This window comes from Callorhinchus milii, unplaced genomic scaffold (assembly GCF_018977255.1).
Source record: "Callorhinchus milii isolate IMCB2004 unplaced genomic scaffold, IMCB_Cmil_1.0 Scaffold11, whole genome shotgun sequence".
Classification (NCBI taxonomy): domain Eukaryota; kingdom Metazoa; phylum Chordata; class Chondrichthyes; order Chimaeriformes; family Callorhinchidae; genus Callorhinchus; species Callorhinchus milii.
Genome location: NW_024704752.1, coordinates 5945100 through 5965739, shown reverse-complemented (window position 1 = coordinate 5965739; position 20640 = coordinate 5945100). Strand labels below are relative to the sequence as shown.

The 20640-nt window shown below is 43.2% G+C and overlaps 1 protein-coding gene across 4 annotated transcripts in view; it reads left to right on the top strand.

Annotated features, from left to right (window-relative positions):
* The first annotated feature begins 9791 nt into the window (after window positions 1-9791).
* Window positions 9792-20640, top strand: part of LOC103176796 (neprilysin) — a 44260-nt gene continuing 33411 nt past the window's right edge. The window contains exons 1-5 of one of the 4 annotated variants that reach the window (XM_042339002.1): window positions 10003-10187; window positions 10480-10570; window positions 13902-14071; window positions 15095-15130; window positions 15623-15784. In XM_042339002.1, the coding sequence (XP_042194936.1) occupies window positions 13909-14071; window positions 15095-15130; window positions 15623-15784 (361 nt within the window). In that variant the 5' untranslated portion in view covers window positions 10003-10187; window positions 10480-10570; window positions 13902-13908. The other 3 variants (XM_007890625.2, XM_007890582.2, XM_007890583.2) reach the window with 3 other exon arrangements.

The following is a 20640-nucleotide window of genomic DNA, read 5'->3' as shown; positions in this document are numbered from 1 at the left end:
CAGTGTACACTACCCGCTCACACACACTGTACACTATTCGCTCACACACACAGTGTACACTACCCGCACACAAATTGTACAACTATCCGCTCACACACACTACACACTACCTGCTCACACACTTTGTACACTGCCCACTCACACACAATGTACACTGTCTATTCTTGTAAATAAATAAGTAAATAAATAATTTTTTTATTTGATATAGCGCCTTATCACATCGTTGAGACATTTCAAAGCACGTCTCAGGATACAATGTAAAGTGAAGTGACTGTGTATTTTGTGGGCAAAATGTGCAGCCAGCTGCAAAAATGTGCAGCCAGCTGCAGACAGCAATGTCCCACAATCAGGGGAATTGTTGGCCAGCGCACCAGAAGACAGAAACTCCTTCTTTTTAATATAGTGGTTACAGACTATAACATGAATCACAGAAATCCTATGAACATTGTTGCTATTCACAGAGCAGGAGCGATCAGATGGGGAGGGTTAACCGTTGTAAACTTCAGCGTAGAGTCTGTATCTTCACTTACTTTAGGTATAATTATCAAAGGACTGAGTGACAGCATCTTGGGGGGATTATGAAGGATGCTCAATGCTGAGATGCCACACCCTGACCTTCTTAAAGTTAGGTCAATGCAGACTCCAGTCCTCAGCAGCTATCATAACAGCATCACTGCAAGTTTGAACATTCTTAATAATACCTCAGGTGGTCGTTCAGCCTATTGAGCCCGTTTATTGGAAAATAGCAGATCTTTCAATCCCGTTTCCCTGCCTTTTCCAGATACCCCTTAATCCCCTTACCTTTCAAATGTCAATCCACCTCCATGTTAATCATTACTATTGATTCTGTCTCTCCTACATTCCGGTGGTAGGGGGGGGTAAGGGGGGAAATATTTTCTAACCTCACTTCTAACGTTCCTACCTTTAATGTTATGATGATGTATTTGATGTAGCACCTTTCGCATATGGAGAATGTCTTAGAGTACTTCATAGCATTTACTGTCGTGACTGTGGTATTTGAAGGCATACACAGCAGTTGTTTTGTGCACCATATCCGACAAATAGCCATGAAGTGAGAGACCAGCTTTATTTTTTGAATAATTCCTTCAAAAAAATAAGAAGAATATTTTGGTCACTCAATCCACGACTGTTTGTGAGACACTGCTGTGCACAATTGGTTGCCGTGTTTCACCCACAAAATATACAGTCAATCCAATTGACACTATATTCTGTAAAATGCTTTGAGACATCCTAATGACTCGATAAGGCGTTATATCAAATGTCATTATTATTATTATATTATTTGGGGGATTGTTGCCCAGGACACCCAGCAAAAAGGAAACTGCCTTCTTTTTTTGAGTAGTATCATGGGATCTTTAACATCCATCTGAACAGGCAAATGGGACCTCGGTCTAACCCCTCACATTTCCAATAATATTTTGGATGGGATGAGCCTTGGCACACAGGCTTGGTTATTGGGATTCTCTGCTGCAAACCCAAGCCACCTCCCGGCTCAGGAAAGTGCAAAAATGGGATGAAGAAACTGGGCTCACGCATCATACATCAATCTAGGCTGGAGGTACTGGGCTCAGATAAGTAGTTAGGTCTTAGGTCCTGGATTTGGTGAAGGTGGTCATCCCACTTATGAGGGGCAAGCCCCTTTGTCCTCTTCCTTCTCTTCCTCGGGGACACACTATCAGGGTCCCACGCGTTTTGTCATACACATGTGTACGGGATGAGTCAGATTAGGCCCATCAGCACACACACAGTGGAAAAGGCATCGTTGGGAGTTAGGAATTGTGGACAAACTATGTAGCGTGTTGATAGCAGGCATATTTGTTAGCAAATTAAATATTGCAATTACTTTCATGTTTTAATTTAATATGAATTAATATCATTGTTGTTGACACCTCACTGTGGTCCTTGGTTGTTTGCTTGTTCTGCGATGTTGATATTTCGCTACACATATTTCCCTCCAAAGTTCTTTAGAGTTCATAGAAAACAGCAGTTTAAGCCATAAGCACTTTGAAATCTCCTCCCAATGTGAAAGACACTGTAAAAACATGAATCGTATTGCATTGCAACACAACATGCAGTGTACGGGGGTTCTAACAAGCACTATATAAACACTCTTGCTGTGGTTGAAACAATGGTAGTTTTTATTCCCTCTCACACATGTACAAGATGCACTGTGCACTGTGTAAGGAATGGCGCACACACACAAAAAAACATGTGGTCACTCAATCCATGATTGTTTGTGGGAAATGTTTGTGTGCAAAAGCTGTCACGTTTCACTCACAAAATACACAGTCAATCCACTTTACAACATATTCTGTGGAGTACTTTGAGACGTCTCAATAACATGATAGGTGCTATATCAAATGCAAGGATTATTATTTTATACATATTATAGTTTCTGAGGTGTAGAGAACAAGCCTTAAACTCATGGAAAACTAAGACCTTCCTTAGTCCTCTGCACAGGACCTCCACATATCCAATAAACAAGGGCAAAAACCTCACAGGAGTTTACTATGTACATTTAACGCTCGCTTCTCATTTACTCTCCAAATTGTATCAGCGATCTCAACTTACAAAAGTAACATTCAGTGCATTATGTAATGCTTCAAGTGAGCAGCACAAAGGCTGAAGAGCTGTTCGTATTTTGTGAGAGAAACGAGTTGTTTGTTAGCCAGGCTTTACATCTCATCTTCCAACACTTTGGGGCTGATAGTGATTGATGTATGGAGCTGCAGAGTCCAGCCAGAACTACTGAACAATTGTAAAAATTAGCTTTTACTTAAATTTCTGTTCTTTCTCACTGCATCATTTTAAGTGGACTCCAGCTATCTTCTAAGGATAGTTATACTGACCCCAGATTTATGTGGCAAGTTTTTTTTATCATATCATCAAGTCTATAAAACTGTCAGCGGCAGGCTGAATGATGGGGAAGCTCCAACTAAAGAAACAGTGTCATCTGGCTAATGTTAAGGTTGAGCACCTACCCAAAGTGCTTGAAATTTCTGCCAATCTATGTTTGCAATTAATTGGCCTCCAAAGCAAAAGAATGTTCACATTGCCCCTCTGTTAAGAAAATATTGTCTGGGGTGCGGATGCGGATGCAGGGGGGTCACATGCTTTAATGCGGATTGAAGATTCACATTACATTTGGTTGCGAATAAGCCGTTTGATGTCTGCTCTGTCCATGAGAAATGAGACGTTAAACCGAGACCCCGTCTGGATCCCATAGCTCTATTGAAAAAGAGAAAATATTATTAAAAGGTCACTCACTTCATGGCTGTTTGTGGGAAGTTTATGTGCAAAATCGGGTGCCGTGTTTGCCTATTATGTTAGAATGTGAAAACATTCAATCATTCCACTCATTCATTCATTTGCAGTATATCCCATGAAGCGTTTTGGGATCTCGTGGTTACTGTGAACATAAAAGCTTGTATTGTTTCTGACGGGGGCACTCAGGATAAATTTAAATAAAATCAATAACTTTTTAAAAAAAAAATCAGGATTTATTGAGCATGTTGTTTTTTATATCGGGTTGGCTTCCGAGAAGCACATTTTACTCAACTCCAGGGTACGCCTGCGGCCTGGTCACATAGCCCAGGTGAGGGGTCCTGGAGAGGACCTGCTAATGTGAGCTGACAAAGGGGTGAGTGTTGAGAGTGTTGATGAGAATACTGTGTTCACAGTAACCAAGGCACCGTTGATGATACACCAACCAACCTGGTATGGCGGCGATAAACCCTGACCCTGCTTTCTATGGATATTGGTGCTGCACTTATGTGTAAAGGAGCGTGCTGTGTTTTTTGAACACTTGAACAGGACTCCACATCAGCAGGTCTTCACATTGCCTGTACCAAGATCTTTTACAGTAAATTAAGCAATTCTGCCAATGTTTGTTTTCGTCCAACTCAGACGGTCTAACCTCAGACACTTTGTAAGTCTGACCTGTGTAAGTCTAACGCTGTGTAAGACTGATTGTACGTAAGACAATGCTGTGCAAGTCTAACTATGTAAGTCTATTGCTGTATAAATTGAACCCTGTAGACGTCTAGTGTTGTGCAAGTTTAATGATGTGAGTCGAACACCGTGTAAAGCGTTTGTGGGAGACATTTCTCTGCAAAATGATTTCCAGCTCTTTTCTGAAATAACAAGCTAGTGAAGCTTGTCATCGCTGCAGCCTTGCATGTGGAGGTGAAACTCTGCAAACAATGGAACGGATTCATTAGGAAATGAAACGTGGCCTTTGTTCAGTGTAGAGAATGGGGAGTGTAGAGGAATGAGACAGATTTATGAAGTGTGGTGCCAGCACTGTACATTGCTACGACCTCCAAATGAGCAACTTGACCCACCTGCTCCGATTTCCATGGTGACAAACAGCCAAAGGCAGGTAGAGTTTTATTTAAAGTGCCTGCGTCTCAAATAAAAACGTCTTAAAGAATTTGTGCAACTTTGACACTTTTTATGCTTTTCAATTTAAATGTGTGTGTACATTCAATGACTTTGATGGAAATGGAGGAAATAGTTGAGGAGAGTTCTTGAGCCAGCCAGTGTTTGTGATAATAATCCTTCACATAAGGGCGTCTCAAAGCCCTTCACAGAACTCAATATAAAGTGTAGTAACTGGGTCTTTGTGCGCAAACGCAGCAGCCAATTTACGTATAGCGATGGCCAACAAACAACTATGAAGTGAGTAACAAATTTTATTTGGGGGATTGTTTGCTGGAACACCGAGATAAACTCCCTTCACTTTATGAATTGTGTCATGAGATTTTCAATATCCACCTGAACACATGGTAGCTCGGTTTAATGTCTCATCGAAAGACAGCTCCTCTGACATTGCAGCACCACCCGGCACTGTATTGGAGCATCATCCGAAGAACGTGTGAGTTCAAAGCCCCAATGCGGAATCCCACACAATGCAACATGATGATGTGCTTGTTCCAATAGTCTGTCTCTGTAAACAAGATCATGTCACTTACTCTGCTTTCCTGCCAGTCTGTTGAGAAGATTGCACCTTCACATAAAAGACTGTCTGATGGGAAGCAGTGGACAGCAAGCAAGGTGCGGGAGAGATTTGGAGATGACTGAAACTGCGGTTAAAGTGTTGAAGGCAGGGCGGAGCTTAATATGGGAAAGAACACAAGCTGTGGTGTTCTGAGTAATCTGCAGTTTGTGGAGGGAAGAGATAGGAAGTCGAGCAGGGAGAACAAGCAGGGAGTTAGTATCATCAAGCCTGGACATAAAGAAGGCATGGGTGAGAATGACTGTAGGGTATTGGGGAAGGATTAGATCAAATAGGCCAATTGGTCTTCTTTATCTGAACTTTCTTGGAATAACTGTTACTAAATATCATTGCTTCCCCCTCCTTTGGAGCTATCGATTGATATTCTCCAGCTCTTCTCGGTCATGTCCATGTGAAGTATTCCACATTGTAATCACCCTCATTGTAAAACAATTTTACGTAACCCTCCCCCTAAACTCTACCAGTGACAATCCTGAGTCTGTGCTCTCTTATTAACCACTGACCAAGCAGTGTGAAGCATTGTTACTGTATACCCTTTAACTTTCTCTGCAGAAAATAAACCCAATTAGTGGGCATATCATTTTAACTGCGGTATAATATAACCCCTTGTCCTTGGTATGATCTGTGCGGACCTTAGTTGCACCCTGTCCATGGTTCTCACATCCTTTCTATAATGGGACCCAGAATTGCATGCAATGCAAGCCAACCAGTGAACATCAATCACTTGATTTTATAGTAAATGCAACAGATAAAGCCAGAGAGACTCAAGAGTCCCATTTGCCATTTTATAGCTTCCTGCACTCCCACCTCAGAACTCCCACTTAAGAACTTTGCCATTTAGGCTGCACGTGCTTTCTTTGTTCCTTTTCCCAAGAAATAATCCTTCACATTTTTAAATACTATACTGCATAACCCAGTGTCAGCAGCTGTAACATTGGCAGAACCCAACCGAGACACAGCTTTACAGAAGATGGAATGCGTTAAAAACTTCATTAGACAGAGAAATGATGGCGATATGGAGGTTATTAAATATCTTGCGTGTTTGTTCAATCTGTACGAATTGGAGCTGTGCCATCCTCGAGGAAGGTAAACTAGAGGTCATTTTACAAGATATCTTTGGAATCAGGCTCAATTGGTGATGTTAGGAACAAACTTGGCAACATGGAAACTCGTGATTAATGGGGAATCTGGAGGGATGAATGAGAAAGCGCTGGCATCTGCAACATACGTTCTCCTCACGTTTACATTGCATTCAGCAAGACAAAGAGAACACAGAGACCCTCATCAAGGCAAGCAGTCACCCATGCAGGATTGTAGCTGTAGCCTTCTAGCCTGTGTGTAAATATAGAGCAGACGCATTACACCAAGAAAACAGCACAACCCTCAGAGCAATCTGAGATTGCTAGAGATCAAAACAAGAAAGTAGAATGAGGAGATTGAAACAGAGTGTGTGAGCGCAATAATCCTTGCAGTTGATACAGTGCCTTATCTCAAAATGCTTTGAACAGACTCAGCTAATTTGCTGATATTTTTCACTGTCTGTTTCAGTGTCTGGGGATTTTCTCCACTCATAGCCGTACACAACAGTTTGTATCTATTCCTTCTGCGCAAAGACTCTTTATTGCTCTCCAATTTTCTCCACTCATACTCTCTAGAATGCAATGACCAGCTACTGGGAGCAGGGATTCTTCCCACTCGGCACCTGTTAACCCTGCAAGCCGAAGCAGGTAGGGTGACATAGCTGGACAAGCAGCAGTAAAGCTTACCAGATAGTCACTCTTAACGGTGAGCTATGCAGTTTTAGCTAGTTAGACTCCAACAGTTACCCCAACGCACACCTCAAGCCTTGGCTCTTGCCAACCCATGACTAATACTCCCTAAGCAGCTTGCGTCCTTCCAGGGAGAGAGAGTGTGAATTCCATTCCAGACACTAGAAAATGTCCATGTGTAAGTAGCATGCATATGTGGAACTCTTAGTCTAGTTTAGATAGTCTGGTACTGGGGTTTCTACATGCATCACGACACCCAGCTGGGCTAACAATCCCAACACATAATCAGACCATCCTGAATTCAGCCCACCCTCACCCAATCTCTTCATCATTGTAACTAATGTACTCCCCTCACCAGGGTAGAGAAGGCTGAATAATCCCCCTGTGGAAGGAACGTTGGCTAATTTTCCTCTCTCCAGACTGGGATTCGCAGCATGTCACCAGCTTCGCTCTGTGTGAGATCAGAATAGAAAAGAGTGAAGCTCAGGCCTCTGTGTGTCTGAATTCTGAGCCAACTGGTACTTTTATAGCACAACACTATTGGGAGCCATGTGTTGCAGTGTTGTAATGGAAATTGGCCACTTATCTCTCCCTGCCACCACCATCCCCAGACACACACACACACTGCTCTTCACAGAAGATTTATCTCTCAAACTATAAAGAGAATGAGATAATTACATTTTTTTAAAGATGGAACTAGCAGTGAGAATGAGAGGTTGCTTTGCTAATTATAATATTTCTTGTGTGGGAGCAGAAACATTCCAGATTACAACACATTGCGCTTGTCGGAATGGCAAGGATAGCATAGCATGGATGCAATGTTCTAAGTTGATCAATTGAAAGTTATTGGTGAAAGTGCATTGTTCTACAGAAATGTGACTGGACTTCTTGAAGGCAATCTCTCTGATAGGGAGGATTCAGCAACCTTGAGCACACATGTCAAGAGATTGACAATGGAGAGAATAGGATATCATATAATAATCCTTTCATTTGATACAGAACTGTATCACATCATTGACCCATTGCAAATCGCTTTACAGAACACACTGTAAAGTGAATTGACTGTATATTTTCGCTGTTAATGATCAATTCCATCAGTTTTACAATTAATGAGGTCAGGCTAACGCATCTGCAGTTGCCAGATATGGTTTTGTCACCTTCCTTGATTACAGCAACCACAATTGTTCGCTTCCTGCCTGTTGGAACCTCCCCAGTGCTAACTGACGCCCTCTTAATGTCTGTCAGCACCTTATGAATATCCTGCCTTGTCTCGCTAAGCACTCCAGGGTACAGTTCATCCTTCCCAGTGGATCTGATAGTTCATTTTAAACATAAATCTTGACTAGTTTCTTGCAAATCAAGTGTCACGTTTCGAACATTCTGTGAATCATGGCCAGGCAGTCTGAGACTTGATCCAAAGTGAAGTAGTGATAATGCTATGAATTGTCTAAGTCTACAGCACTACTTAGGAATGTTACAGTCCAAAGAGTGATAGAGATAGATTACGCTGAAGGCAGCCATAACTCCAACATCTGGCTTTCCTCTGCTGTAATAATGCAAAGCCTGGTAAGAGACATATAAAAAGAACTTGTACATCAAACAAGTTTGGAAAATAGTAAAGTGTAATTCCGTTGTTGTTGTATACATGGAAATTCCAGAGATATTTGTTGGAACGGAAATCCATTCTCTTCCTGGCGGGATGCATCCTGCTTACCTAATTCCAGAGAGTATTAGGCGTAGGTTGGCAAGAGCCAAGGCTTGGGATCTACAAAGTGTTCGTTGGAGTTTGGGGCGTCCTCCCGACTCTATAAATGTATAAATGTAATTTTGTTGTTGTTGTGCGGTAACTGCTAACCAGCTGAAACTCCAGTTGTGGAGTCCTGTAGCTCAGTGGTTAGAGCACTCGCTTTGCAAGCGAGAGACCTGAGTTCAATTCCAGGCAGAGGGCGAAACCTTGTGCAAGTTTCCTTACTCCACACAGAGCCTAATAATAATCCCTCCAAAAAAACAAAACAATAATAAATTGGTCATTTTCAATCCACGACTGTTTGTGGGACACTGCTGTGCGCACTTGGCTGCCGCGTTCGCCCACAAATTTACAGTCAATTCACTTTACAGTATATTCTGTGAAGCGCTTTGGGGCGTCTAGAAGACGTGAAAAGCGTTATATCAAAATGCAAGGATTATTATTATTATTAACTCATAGTTTACCATTGATGCAAATGCGTTGACTGGCAAACTTTCCCGCTGCTTGTCCAGCTAGGACCACCCTACCCGTTAGGACTTTGGGTTAACAGGAGCTGAGTGGGATGACTCCCTGCTCCCAATCACTGGCCTGCTCTTCCAAGTCCTGCCGATGAGCCAGCAGTGTCCTGGAAAACCGCGGATCCTCCTGGCTCAGGAAACCGGGCGACTGCGACCGCCGGAGACCGCGGGCTCGATTGCCACATTCCGTTGCCAAACGTGTCACCTCTGAACCGTTCTCAGCAGAAAAAAATAAGCACGATGAACGACGAATGGCGCGCGCGCGGCCTGTGTGCACGTGAAAAGAAATTGGATGTGAAAGTTAAGGCAGAAGGAGCAATTTGTGGAATTGCAACCTATAAGCACATAAATTAGGGCAGGGGATGGGGTGTTGGAAGAAAACCTGATTTATTATTGATCACTCTTTTTTTCCACCACCAACACCAACACAAGCCACAGCGAGAGAGAGAGAGAGAGAAAAAAACATTGTGATGCAAATGAAGAAACATGCGGTGCTGAATGTTTCTGTCACACAAAATCTCTCTCTCTCTCTCTCTCTCTCTCGCACAGCTGTCTCGCGTGTCATTTGCAAAACGTCTTAGTGGGAACCCGAGAGAAACATTGCATGGCCTTTCCTGCCGAGTCCGGGGTTCATTCCGTGGGACCTCCAGCAGCACAGCTACAGGTCCCTCCACCAAACCCACACGAACTCACGCGTGTGTGTGTGCGTGTGTGTGTTTGGAAGGGACTGACCGCTCGGATCTCAGACCCACACCGACACTCAGTGCGAGTGCTGCACATTTCTCTGCCATGAGCCGGCGATGGGGAACGTTGCTATTGGGAAGGTTTCATTTGACATGTGGTAAGGGATCGCCATCCCCTGTATGGGAGGAGAGTGATGGAGAGAGAGAGAGAGAGAGTGTGTGTGTGAGTGAGTGAGTGTGTGTGTGTGGGAGGGGGTAGTGGGGGGGTTGGTCTGGATGCCAAGGTTGCTGGAAGGATGGACTTTCTGCTCCACCTCTCTCTCTCTCTCTCTCTCACTCTCGTTTAAATGCTTAACGTTTATCACCTGGGGCGGTGCAGTCAGTCCGACCAATGCGATGGGTTATTGCAAGAGCCCGATCTGCCGAGGAATGGTGAGTTCCCCACTGTAGCAGTGGAGGGGGTCTCAGTCTTCAATCTGCGTCGCACAGCTCTGCAGCAATGGGCAGAGAGACAGTCGGAGTGAGTTTGCGGCAATTCTGTTCGCGAAGGGTTCGGTGTTTGAATTGTCAGTGTCGAGAGATGACACCGATACCTGTTGAGCGTTTGTTTTCTTGTAACCTGTTTTAACAGCGAGTGTTGCTGCGGATTTTTCTCACTCTCTTGTCTGTCTGTCTGTCTGTCTGTCTCTCACTCTCTCTCTCTCTCTCTATCTCTCTCTCTTAGAATAATGATCTGAAAGGAGAATCTCTCGGTGTAAATGTGCCGAAGCGGTTCTTAAATCCGTTGCTGTAGTTAAGACACACAATCTGCAGAGGTAGTATTTCTGCAATGAGTCCTCTGTGCATTATTATTATTATTATTATTATTATTATCATCATTATTATTATTATTTCATTGCATGCAAAGTGTTCACATTTTTAAACGCAACTTTACTTTGCCCGTCGACGGGAGCAGACTGACTGCTAAACCTTTAAGAGAGAGAAAGAGAGATTTTATTTTCTATCTTATTTTTTTGTTAAGTTATTTCAATGTGCAATACGGTCCACGTGAGAGGGAAATGCAATGATTTGTCAACATCTGCACACTCCAATAATGCTTAAAAAAAAGAACAGTAACAGTCTAGACTTCGTCTGCGATTTTTCTCCTCAATGCATTGAGTGTAAATTGATGGAATAGGGAATGGGGAAGCGGCTGTGGGTTACTCTAAGCGATGTTTAAATGGGATGTGGTGGTGGGGGTTTTTTCTGGGTAAATACTGTTGCAAACTCATCTCTCGGGAGTTGGGGACCAGCGGCGCTGCTGCGGGTTCCCTGTGAGTGAGTGATGGGGAACTGCGGACTCAGCAACCGCTGAGCTACAAACACCGAAAGCCAACCTTCCCCATCCCCCGCACCAGGAGATACAGGGGCTGTGTGTGCGGGGGAGACATCACCGCAATCAGCACTGCACACACTGAGAGAGATGGAGACATCAGCAGAGACAGAGAGTGAGTGAGGGACACAGACTAGGGAGTGAGTGAGGGACACAGACAGGGAGTGAGTGAGTGAGAGACACAGACAGACAGAGGGAGGGAGTGAGAGACACAGACAGGGAGAGGGAGGGAGTGAGAGACACAGACAGACAGAGAGGGACAGTGAGTGAGAGACACAGACAGACAGAGAGGGACAGTGAGAGAGAGACACAGACAGACAGAGAGGGACAGTGAGAGAGAGACACAGACAGACAGAGGGAGTGAGTGAGGGACACAGACAGGGGGAGTGAGTGAGGGACACAGACAGACAGAGGGAAGGAGTGAGAGACGCAGACAGACAGAGGGAAGGAGTGAGAGACGCAGACAGACAGAGGGAAGAAGTGAGAGACGCAGACAGACAGAGGGAAGGAGTGAGAGACGCAGACAGACAGGGAGGGAGTGAGAGACACAGACAGACAGAGGGAGGGAATGAGAGACACAGACAGACAGAGGGAGTGAGAGACACAGACAGACAGAGGGAGTGAGTGAGAGACACAGACAGGGAGAGGGAGTGAGTGAGAGACACAGACAGGGAGAGGGAGTGAGTGAGAGACACAGACAGGGAGAGGGAGTGAGTGAGAGACACAGACAGGGAGTGAGTGAGAGACACAGACAGGGAGAGGGAGTGAGAGACACAGACAGACACACACACACACACAGAAATAGACCCAAGATAAGCAAAGAGAGAAATATAGAAAGACACAGAGCGAGAGAGAGATCCTATTGCTGTGTCAGCTGTTAAGTGTAATGCCTCCAGCTCAGCTGGGGAGATGTAATGTGTGAGGCTTGTGTTTTCTTATTCTTATTCATATTTATGATGTGAATTAGCTGCGACTTGCTGAGACCCCAGGTCACTGCTGAGGGGAAAGGCAGAGAGGGTGGTATTTAGTGTTAGAGCTGAGGATGGGCTGGTTGCGTTGCAGGAAAACACGTTCAAAGTCAAAATGTATATTAATTTTTTTTTAAAAATCAATAAATAAACGAGACAGAAACGGCCTGGTTTGTTGGTAGAGTTATCAGGGTCCTGGATGTGACTTTTTATAGATACAGTCTGTGAGTGTGGGTCACACCTGTTGGTTTACGTTTGCTTTGCTGTCTAGGTTATTGTGAGGTGGATAAGAATGATTTATTCCATCTATTGTTTTCCTCGCCCCACCACCAAAGAATAATAAAACTGTCCATGTCCACAAAATGTACAATCTAAGCTGACACTCCAATGCAGCGCTGGGGGTGTGCTGCGATTGTCGGAGTCGCTGTCCTTCGGATGAGACGTCAAACCGAGGTCCCGTCTGCCTGTTCGGGTGGAAGGTAAAGATCCCAAGGCGTTATTAGAAAAGAGAAGGAAGTTTCTCTCTCCCAGTGTCCTGGCTAACAATCCCCCAAATAAAATTGGTCACTCACTTCATGGCTGCTTGTGCAATGTCACTGTGTGCAACCGTAGTTTGTCGACTACGGTTAGGACGTCTACTTGGGACATCCTCCCGACGTGAAAGGCGCTCAATAAATGGAATCTTGTTGTTGTTGTCTACAAAATACACAGTCACTGCACTTTACAGTGAATCCTGTTAAGCGCTTTGAGATGTTCTTCCAACGTGATGAGGTACTATACCAAGTGCAAGTATTACTATTATTATACAAAGTTAGGTAATGAGAATATGTGCCCAGCACTGACCCCGCACCACCCCACCTCAGCCCACACAGACCCACTGACGCTCAAAGCCCCCTCACTCTTTCTGTTAACATGAAGTTGCTCAGAGTGATAAGCCTGTGAGCCGTTGTGAGAGAGTGTCTGTACTGGGATCCTGACAGACTGAACAGTGCTGGATTTTTTTTTAAAAGAACTCTCTGCTACACCTGCTTTCTCCCCTGCGACAAATCATGATAGCGTGGAGTGGCTATTTTAAAGTAATAGTATAATAAATATATTTTTATCATTAGTGGCTTTTCAAAAAAATCTTTGTACCAAATAAACAAGACAGAACTGAGAAATTGCTGTTTTGTGCTATTTTTGCTGTTAATGTAAGATTGTGATGTCTGGTAAGTACTTGCAGTGTCTCTCTTTGCTTTCTTGTCTGTCTGACGTTCAGAAATGTACCCTTTTACAGAATGTACAAATTCTGGTTTATTCCTCCCTTCCCCCACACACAATAACACAACTACAAAAACACAGACAAACACACTTTTTTTGTTGTGGCACTAACCCAAATTCCTAACTGAGTTGTGCAAAGCAAACGAAAATGTTGTGTCTTTATAAATCTATAATATTTCAGAAAGAATGTAACTGCGAGATAGATGCTGGCGTCACTTTGTACAAAAGGTCATCTTTTTCCGATTTTGAAGGAAACATCTCATCTGAAAACTGCTTTAGAAAAGTTTGCTAGATATCCTTTAATTACTGCAGTCAGTGTTTTCAGTTTAATTTAAATTACATCACCATGCCTGAATCCTTCTGGACTGCTGGAGGGAACGAGTAAAAGTTGCAGATGTGGAGCCCTGTAGCGTATTGTTCAGAGCTCTCGCCTCGCAAGCAAGAGGTCTCAGGTTCGATTCCTGGGCAGGACGAAACCTTAGGCAAGTTTCCATGTTTGATGTACCAGTTTTGCTGTTGAAATAATTTGTGTGCCTTTGTCCGTAGATTTGTTATGGACAAGTCTGAAAGCGAAATGGACATAGTTGACAGAAACGCACCGAAATCTAAGAAGTCATTGAGCCCCTGGTCCTCTCTGGAGATTGGATTGACTGCTATCATAATCCTCCTGCTCATTGTGGTGGTTACTTTAATTGCTTTGTATGCAACAAGCAAAGGTGAGTCCAAGTCCCCGAGTGTTAGGTCTTTATATTGGCTTGTGTATCTCAGGTAGTGCATTCATACAGAATTTTACAGCACAGAAGGAGGCTAATCAGCCCATCATTGCCTGTGCCGGCTCTTTGCAAGAGTCACCCAATTCGTCCCACTCTCCTGCTTTTTCCCCATAATCAGGAGAAATAGAAAAGTGCGGCCGCAATTTTTCTGCGGAATCCGCTATAAATACCGCTCTCGGCTATAAACCCGCTAGACAATGTAGTTTCTGGCCCCTCGTGCTGTTTACCTGATGTGACTGTGGGTGGGGCAGGGCGCCTAGAAGCATTGCCGAATAACAGACCTGATAGAGACCAGGCAGCCAATAATAATAATACTAATAATACCTTGCATTTGATATCGTGCCTTATCACTTCATTGAGATGCCTCAAAGCGCTTCACAGGATATACTGTAAAGTGCAGTGACTGTGTATTTTCTGGGCGAAAGTGGAGGCCAATTGCACACGGCAATGTCCTACATATACTCATAGAATGCGTGGCCAATTTTATTTGGGGGATTGCTGGTCAGGAGACTGGGAGAGAGAAACTCCCTCCTCTTTTCAAATAGTGCCATGGGATCTTTAACATCCATGGGACCTCGGTTTAATGTTTCGTGAGAAGGATGGCATCTTTAACAATGCAACCCCCTCCCAGCCTTGCACTAGAGTGTCATTTTAGACAATGTGACACCAATTCCAGCACTAATGAGTTAAGCACTTGGTTGTCAGGGTATTTCCATGACTTGGTCATACACAATTTTACTGTGTTTTTTAAAAAAAAGTGTTTGTATATTATATATATATACACACACATTGATTGCACCCTTACAATCAGCTCAACATAACAAATTCAGGCACAGGCACTTGAAGTGAAGTGGCTATATTTCTGGCATACAAGCTAGAAATTCCTGTTCCCCAAAAACAAAATATTTAGGGTATTTAAAGGAGCCAAAGGTTCACTTTGTGATTTTGTCCTTGTTTTCTCCACAGATGATGTTTGTCAGACCCCAATGTGCATCTCAGCAGGTGAGCACAACAGAAGCAGCACAGAAAGCCTTACGTTTCAATGTCAGACTTTTAAATATTGTTTTTTTGGGTAAATCAACCACTTGAGGCAGGATCAGATGTGGCATCCTATATTGATTGAGAATAATACAAATTACAAAGGCTGGGGTATGCTTATGGTCTGTGCTGGTGCTCTCTAATCCCATTCCCCCGCACTTTCCCATTCCCTTTATAATGTTGTTTCTCTCGAGTTATCTTTTCCAATTCCCTTGTAAACATTATTATGGTTTGAATTCGATAGCCGCTTGTGGCAAAACATTGCGTGGTCTAGTAAATCTAGTAACTGTCTGTGTGAAAGTGTTCCTTCGAAACCTCCCCATATCTCTTGGGAGGGCACTGCTGTGTTTTTGTGGAGGACTCGAATAACTGACTTAAGTACTGTACAATAGACTGTGCCTTCGCCTCACACACACTTAGTGTCAAATCTTGTACTTTATCACACTTGTTCCTCAGCTGCTCGTATACTTGAGAGTTTGGATTCCAGGGTGGACCCTTGTGAGAACTTTTACCAGTACGCATGTGGAGGGTGGCTGAAGAAATACATCATCCCAGAGACCAAGTCCCATTACAGCACCTTTCACGTTCTCAGAGGCGAACTGGAGGTGGTGTTGAAAGGTCAGTGAATAAGAAGAGCTGAAAGGTTCAGGTTGATTGTTCAGGTGTTCACACTAGACTTTAGAACTCACCTGAGGTGGGGGTGTTGTTGTGTGTGCGATGTGTGGTGTAGTGCGTGATATGTGGTGTGGTGGGTGTGTGTGGTGGGTGGGCGTACAATAACATTGTGGTGATCAGATGCTGATATTCCTGGTAATTGTTAACTGACTTGGAGATCGCAGGCCTCATCATATTTAATTATTTGTTGCTATGCAAACGGCAAATACATTTTGCAAACTGGTGTCAGGAATCTTGCAGCTGAACTCTGGGTTGCTCTGTTTGGATTTCAACTGAATCTCCTGAGAAGCTGAAAATTAAACAACTTTCTCTCTTATTAGCAACACAGTGACCGAGGAGGCCATTCAGCCCATCACGTCATTTACTTATGTCACGGCAAATCTTTATGTCCCACTTACTGCCTTGGTACCAGTAATGAGCACCCATGCAGCGATGGGTCAAGGCGCTTTGAATCGTGGGATAAGACATTAAACCGAAGTCCCATCTGCTTGTTCAGGTGGAAGTTTAAGATCCCATGGCGCTATTCGAATAGAGAAGGGAGTTTCTTTCTCCCAGTGTCCTGACCAACAATCCCCCCAATAAAATTGATCACTCACTCCAGGGCTGTTTGTAGGATATTGCTGTGCACAATTGGGCTGCTATGTTTGCCTCCAAATATCCAGTCAATCCACTGTACAGTAAATCCTGATAAGCATGTTGAGATGTCCTTCCAACACGATAAGGCGCTTTTACCAAATGCAAGGATTATTATTATTAAAATGTAAGTTGTTATTGGTTTCTTTGGCATTTCTTTGACAGCTTGAATGCATCTGATATTCAAAATTCAAATGTTGTCAGAGAGAGTGAGTACAAGGACAGAGATTGGAAGTTTAACTTCTGAACCCTTCAGCACATCGTACACACAGAGCAAAGTTCACATCTTCAATGTTATGAACAAACAAACTTGTACTTCAGAGAAACACTTTGTTATGACCAAAAATTGTCTTCAGCAAAATTCGGTCTTGCAGACTGGATGGACTTCAACAATCACCAGTCCTTGTGATGTGAGCAGACAGAAACTAAAGGTCATTATTATTGTTAAGATTATGATGATAATTATTAATATTCTCCAATTAATGAATAGTGGAGTTGCTGGGCTGTTGCATGTCTCGTGTTACTGGTTTATTCATTGGATGGTTCCAGATTGGGAGCATATGGATCAAACAGTGAAGCAATGAGTCTGCATTGCTGAGTTACAGGAGTATATTGGAGCACAGGCTATATCATTTTAAAGAGACAAGTCCAGTTTGTTGTTGTGAAGTTAAATTTACTTTATAACAATAATAATGCTCACGTTTGATGTATCGCTTTTTACGTTGGGAGACCATTTGAAAGTGCTTCATAAGATTCACTACAAGGTGCAGTGACTGTATACTTTATAGGCAAATGTGGCAGCTAAGTTGCACACTGCATTATCCCATAAACAGTCATGATGTGAATGACCAATTTTATATTTTATACGAGGGATCGTTGGCCAGGACGCCGGGAGAAATGCCCTTCTCTTTTTGAATAATGATGTTGCTCTTTAACGTCTACCTGAGAAAGCAGACAGTTTAATGTCCCATCTGAAGAATGGCACCTCCAACAATGCAGCGCTCCTTTTATAGGCAAATGTCACATTTGCCCATAGAATATACTGGCATTGGAGTGTCAGACAAGACTTTGAGCTCAGGCCCCAATTGTATGGCTCAAACTCAGAGGTGAGAGTGCTGTAAACTGAGCCAGGATGACATGCTTTAAAAGGTGTGTCCCACTTTTATTTGAAAAGTGATGGTGATTTCAGCTGGTCTGGTGATTTGCTCAGTGCACACCATTTGGGGACACATAGTTGAATTGGTGAAAGAATTGAGACCAAAGGGCTTTGCAGATGAAAGTGTAAATAGGAACTGCACTGGGGAAAAAATAATATTTGCATTTAATATCGCGCCTTATATCTTCACAACATCTCAAAGTGCTTCACAGAATGTACTGCAAAGTGAATTGACTGTATATTTTGTGAGCAAAATGCGGCAGCCATTTGTGCACAGCAGCGTCCCATAAACAGTCGTGGATTGAACGACCTTTTTTTTAAGGGATTGTTACTCCTGGAAAGTGATCCACTGATCAACTAACAACCGGGTTCCTACTTATTGCTAGGTGAACAGAGGTGTGTGGACCAAGGGAATCGAACCCGGGTCCTCTCACTTGTGAAGTGAGAACCCCAACCACTACACTACGGAACCGTGTAGATTGACAAATGGAGTTCCAGACTGAGGGACATAGTGGCTGAAGGCACGGGCGCTGATAGTGGTGTGGAGGGGTTCACTAGGCACGCAGGTCTGTGTTAGGACTTCTCAAAACGCTTCACTGGATATATTAAAGTGGCGTTAAAGTTAGCTCCACAGTTAAAGTGCAGTAACTATGTACTTGTAAACTGTATGTTCGTCTGACATACGTCATCAATCTACTCGGGGTTAGGTTCAGGAGGGCAGGAAGATATCAGGTGCATTGGTATAGATTGTATATGTATGTATATATTGGTGCCCATCCTGTAAATATCCTCTGTTATAATCTGACATGCATTGGGTGGCAGATTTCTGTTTCTCCTTTAAAAGCCATTCGATGTTTGCAAAATGGTTCTCAGGGAATCGATAATGATGTTTCTCCCTCTACGCCTCCTCTCCCCCACCCCTGGAGCCTAAAAATGTTCTAATTCCCTGCAAGAGACCATTTTTTATATGTTCACTGAAAGTATTGGCCTCCCACATCCCAGTTGGAAAGCAATCAATTCCAGTTGAGCATTATGCTGGAATTGTACAACGTTAGAGTGCTTCAGCACAGAAAAAGATCGTCATTGGTGTTCTGGCTCTTTGTAAGAGCGATTTACTCAACCCACCTTCCCCAGCTTTCCTCCATTACCAATTTTCCATTTAAAGTGTATTTGTTTAATTCCCTTGTAAAAGTGATTATGGATTCCACTTCAACCAGTTTTTGGTAGGCGTACTCTGTCTTAATAGCCTTCTGTGTGTGTGTATATAAGAAAAAAAAAACTCCCAACCTTTCTCTTTTTGATCTTTTGTGATGCTTTAATTTTTCCCTCATTATTTCTTCCACGTGCATCTTATGAACTCCTGTCAAACCACTGAAAGAGAACCTGGGTTTGTTACAAAGCTTCAATCACTGCACACAGGGAGCTGAGACAGTGGGAGAGCAAGTCATGGAATACCAGTATTGAAATGTGCTAGTTATTCTACAATAAAACTCGTATAAGTCTTATCTTTATAATTTGTATAATCGCCTAAGTCCGTACATTCACCTGAGTCCCATTCAGTCGAGTTCCATTCAGTTTTTTATCAAAACCACTTAGTTTTATTTGCACTTCTCGTGTTAATCACCTCCTAATGAGTAACAGCACTCTGCTATCCTCCATTATTCCCGCACTTACTGGCCACATTGAATCGTCTTGATTCATTGATGCAAGCGGAAGTAACTTTATTTCCCGAGATTCAATGCCATTCCAATGCTTGTCGGAAAGTGCACGTGTGGTCACAGGTCAAAGCGCATTGAGTGAAAAGAAATGTTGTCTTGACCTGTCACTGCATGTGCACTTACCAGCTGCAATGAATTATGTGCTGTGTAGATTGTTGATTGGATTTAATACGACTTACACAGTTTGCCTGCAACTCGCACTTCACGTAGATCATATTAAATGTTACAGTCCCGACTAATGCGATTTATGTGAGTTTTACTGTACAGGCAAAGTTAAAAAAGCATTGGCCCTTGGCTGTTGGTTGTATCTATTTTCCTGTCCCTTATTTGCTCCTGCTTTGTGTGTTGGGTACAGGCTGTGTTTGATGCTTGGCTATTGTCCAAGGGGTTTATTTTTTCCATCTGTGGCTTCTGCACAGTTGAGCTGAAAAGGCTTCGCTTTCATATTTCCTTTAATTGGTTCTCTTCTACGTGCTCCTGAACTGACGTCAAGATCATATTTCTGCCTAAGTTGCACAAGCATTTCTGAGAGCTCGTTAGCACAGTGAAATCTGGCTGCAAAATTATCTTACCCTTTTCCCCAGGTTCATTTCTGCTCACAAGGCTTGAAATGAGATAGGCAGTCTGACCATGAATGTTTCCCAATAATCAGTTTAATTATAGATCACTGTGCCACAAACATTATAGATAAGTGGGGAGTTAGAGGTTTACTGGACTTGACCTTCTACTGATGGTGCAATCACAATTCTGTCTTGCTGGTGTGGGCACAATCCCAGCCCTCTCTTGTTTGAGAGTTGCATCCAACACCCAGTGTGATGGGACAGGGAGCCTCATCAATGCCTTCCTTGTATGCTGAGCTCCTAGTTTCATCATACAATGAAATAACAACAACATTTATATAACGCCTTTTACATCGGGACGATGACCCCAGGCAGTGGACAGTCAAGGGTTTGCACCAGGCTGGAGTCAAGAGGGATGGACAGCAAGTGGGGTTGGTGAGAAGATGACCAAAGATTGGGTCAAAAAGAAAGCCTTGAGATGGGCCTTGAAGGAGGCAACGTAGGAAGCAAGGCTACTCCAGAACATTTTGAATTTTATTTCTAGTCACCAGGCCCCACACATGTTGGGATTATCTTCAAATTTGATAAGGTGGATGTTAATAAGCTTCTCATATGGTGAACTATATAAGTTGTTATTTTATTGTGTGGTAAAACTAGGAGCTCATCATACGAGGAACACATAGGCTCCATTTATTGGCTAAGAGGCCAAGCTAAAACTCATAAAACAAGAAA